At 38.1% G+C, this 1,961-nt stretch overlaps 1 protein-coding gene across 1 annotated transcript in view; it reads left to right on the top strand.

Annotated features, from left to right (window-relative positions):
• The window catches only part of AK6 (adenylate kinase 6), a 15,927-nt gene extending 14,058 nt beyond the window's left edge, over window positions 1-1,869 (top strand). Inside the window, 1 exon segment of the mRNA XM_012649151.1 lies at window positions 1,743-1,869. Within this exon segment, the coding sequence (XP_012504605.1) occupies window positions 1,743-1,869 (127 nt within the window).
• The last annotated feature ends 92 nt before the right edge of the window (window positions 1,870-1,961 follow it).

Below are 1,961 nucleotides of genomic sequence, written 5' to 3' on the forward strand. Positions count from 1 at the left end.
AAAAAGAAAAAGTAGCCTTTGTTCCAAGGTCATATGCACTCCATATGCTAGAATCCTACCAGCTGTTTCATGAACACATGCACAAGCGAAGTCAAGGAGTATCTGAAGGAATGTTTATTGTTTCATTCAAATCCATCTCCATCATTAAAATAACGATATGTTCTATAACAACAGATGAATATCATCATTGTAATATTTGAAGGATAACACATTTTTATCTCTTAAATATTTAAATTTATTATTAATAATATAGCACTCTCCTAGGAGCCTTAGTACCTATAAAATACCTTAAAACAGTATTCTTATTCCCCTTTTTGTTATAAATGCCTTTGAAAACAATAAGAAAGCCACAGACTCTCTAAACAGAAAAATATACAAGATGAAAATCTGTACCCAATTTCAGTGAACTCCAGGTTAAGAACCCCTGCCTGTGCATAAGGTCCCTATTCTCAAGGCATTTGCAGTCTCCTTAGGGGAACTTTTTTGGAAACTTCTGTTCTGCAATTATCTTAAAAATCCACAGCACTTTTTGTGTATATTCTTAGTAGTGGCATCTTTGTCCTCTTGGAGTAGATTGAATTTAAAAGGAAAAAAAAAAAGCCAAAGGTTATTTGGCACCAAAGCTGATGAATACAGTGGGAAGTGAAACTGGATATTACCTTTTTTGGTAAAAACAAGCAGGGAGTACAGTAATGGGGCCCTTTTTCTTTCTGACTCATAAACTGGCTCTGTAGGCAATTCCAAAAGAAGATTTCTGGAAAAGATCCGGGCAATGTAGCATCATCATAATAAGTGGGTATCTTCCATTTTTCATATAAAAAATATTTATAGGGTAGTTAATAAGGGGAAATTGCTCATTTGGATGCATAATTTACACTACTTTGAAAGCAATCAGTCTCATTACCATATATCCTATTTCTAGGGGTTAACATGTATCAAGCTTTTACCATGTAGCAGGTACTGTATTAAGTGCTCTCCATGCATTCAGATCTCATTGAGCTATATATCACTGTTATCTTTAATTTATAAATGAGAAAACTGAGGCTTAAAGTGGTTAAGTAAGTGGCAACCTGGAATTTGAAACATCAATCTTCCTGACTATGAATCCTGTGCTCTTAACCACTGTTAAGAGCACTTCCTCCTGTCCATACATGAAAATCATACACCGCCTTTCATCCCTAAAGGAAAATCCATTAGAATGAAGCAGGTGGGAATTCAAGAAGGAGTTCAGAAGAAGCATCCAGCTGCGTGGACCGTGATGAGAGAGAGTTGCATGAAAGAGGCAAAACTTAAATTTGACAAGATTAGAATAGAGAAAAGAGGAATGGTTACGAGCAGCAATAGCAAGGGCTAAGTTTTGAAAGTAAGATCAGCAATGTGCTTTTGCTAAGGGAGGGCACAGAGGGACGGAGCAGAATAGGCAGAATGACAGCAGGGCGGATAGGTAAATGATTGCAAGTGGTAGTAGTAGCCAAGGGAGACAGGGCAGCTATTACTAAAAAACAAACAAAATCAAGCAGACAAAGGCATGTTGCTCGTTAAATACAAGAGGAAGCCAAAAATAGCATCTAGAGTAGAGGTTCTCACCCCAAAGTTCCCAAGGAACCTTGAAAAAAATCCCAGAACCAAGCTTAGACTGTATCCCAGATCAACCAAATCCAGATTTCTGGGGCTGAAGTCCAGACTTCAGTTTGTTTGGTGCTTTTGCCTTAAGTTCCCATGTGACTCTGCTGTATAACCAGGATTGAGAACCATAAGTCTAACACCTTGGTTAAAGTAGATGAAACAAATATAAATGGAATCTGGTGTATGAAGCAAGTTGGCAACCAGAGAACCATGCCAAGAGAAGGCGCACAAGCAGAAAGGTAGTGAGGACACAGATATGGGCCGGTATTAAGAGACCAGGTAGGGTAGGAAAGCCATGACAGAAGTAGACTCTATAGGTAAGCAAGAGGTATTTG

Source organism: Propithecus coquereli, unplaced genomic scaffold, assembly GCF_000956105.1.
Source record: "Propithecus coquereli isolate 6110/MARCELLA unplaced genomic scaffold, Pcoq_1.0 Scaffold3, whole genome shotgun sequence".
In the NCBI taxonomy this organism is placed as follows: Eukaryota; Metazoa; Chordata; class Mammalia; order Primates; family Indriidae; genus Propithecus; species Propithecus coquereli.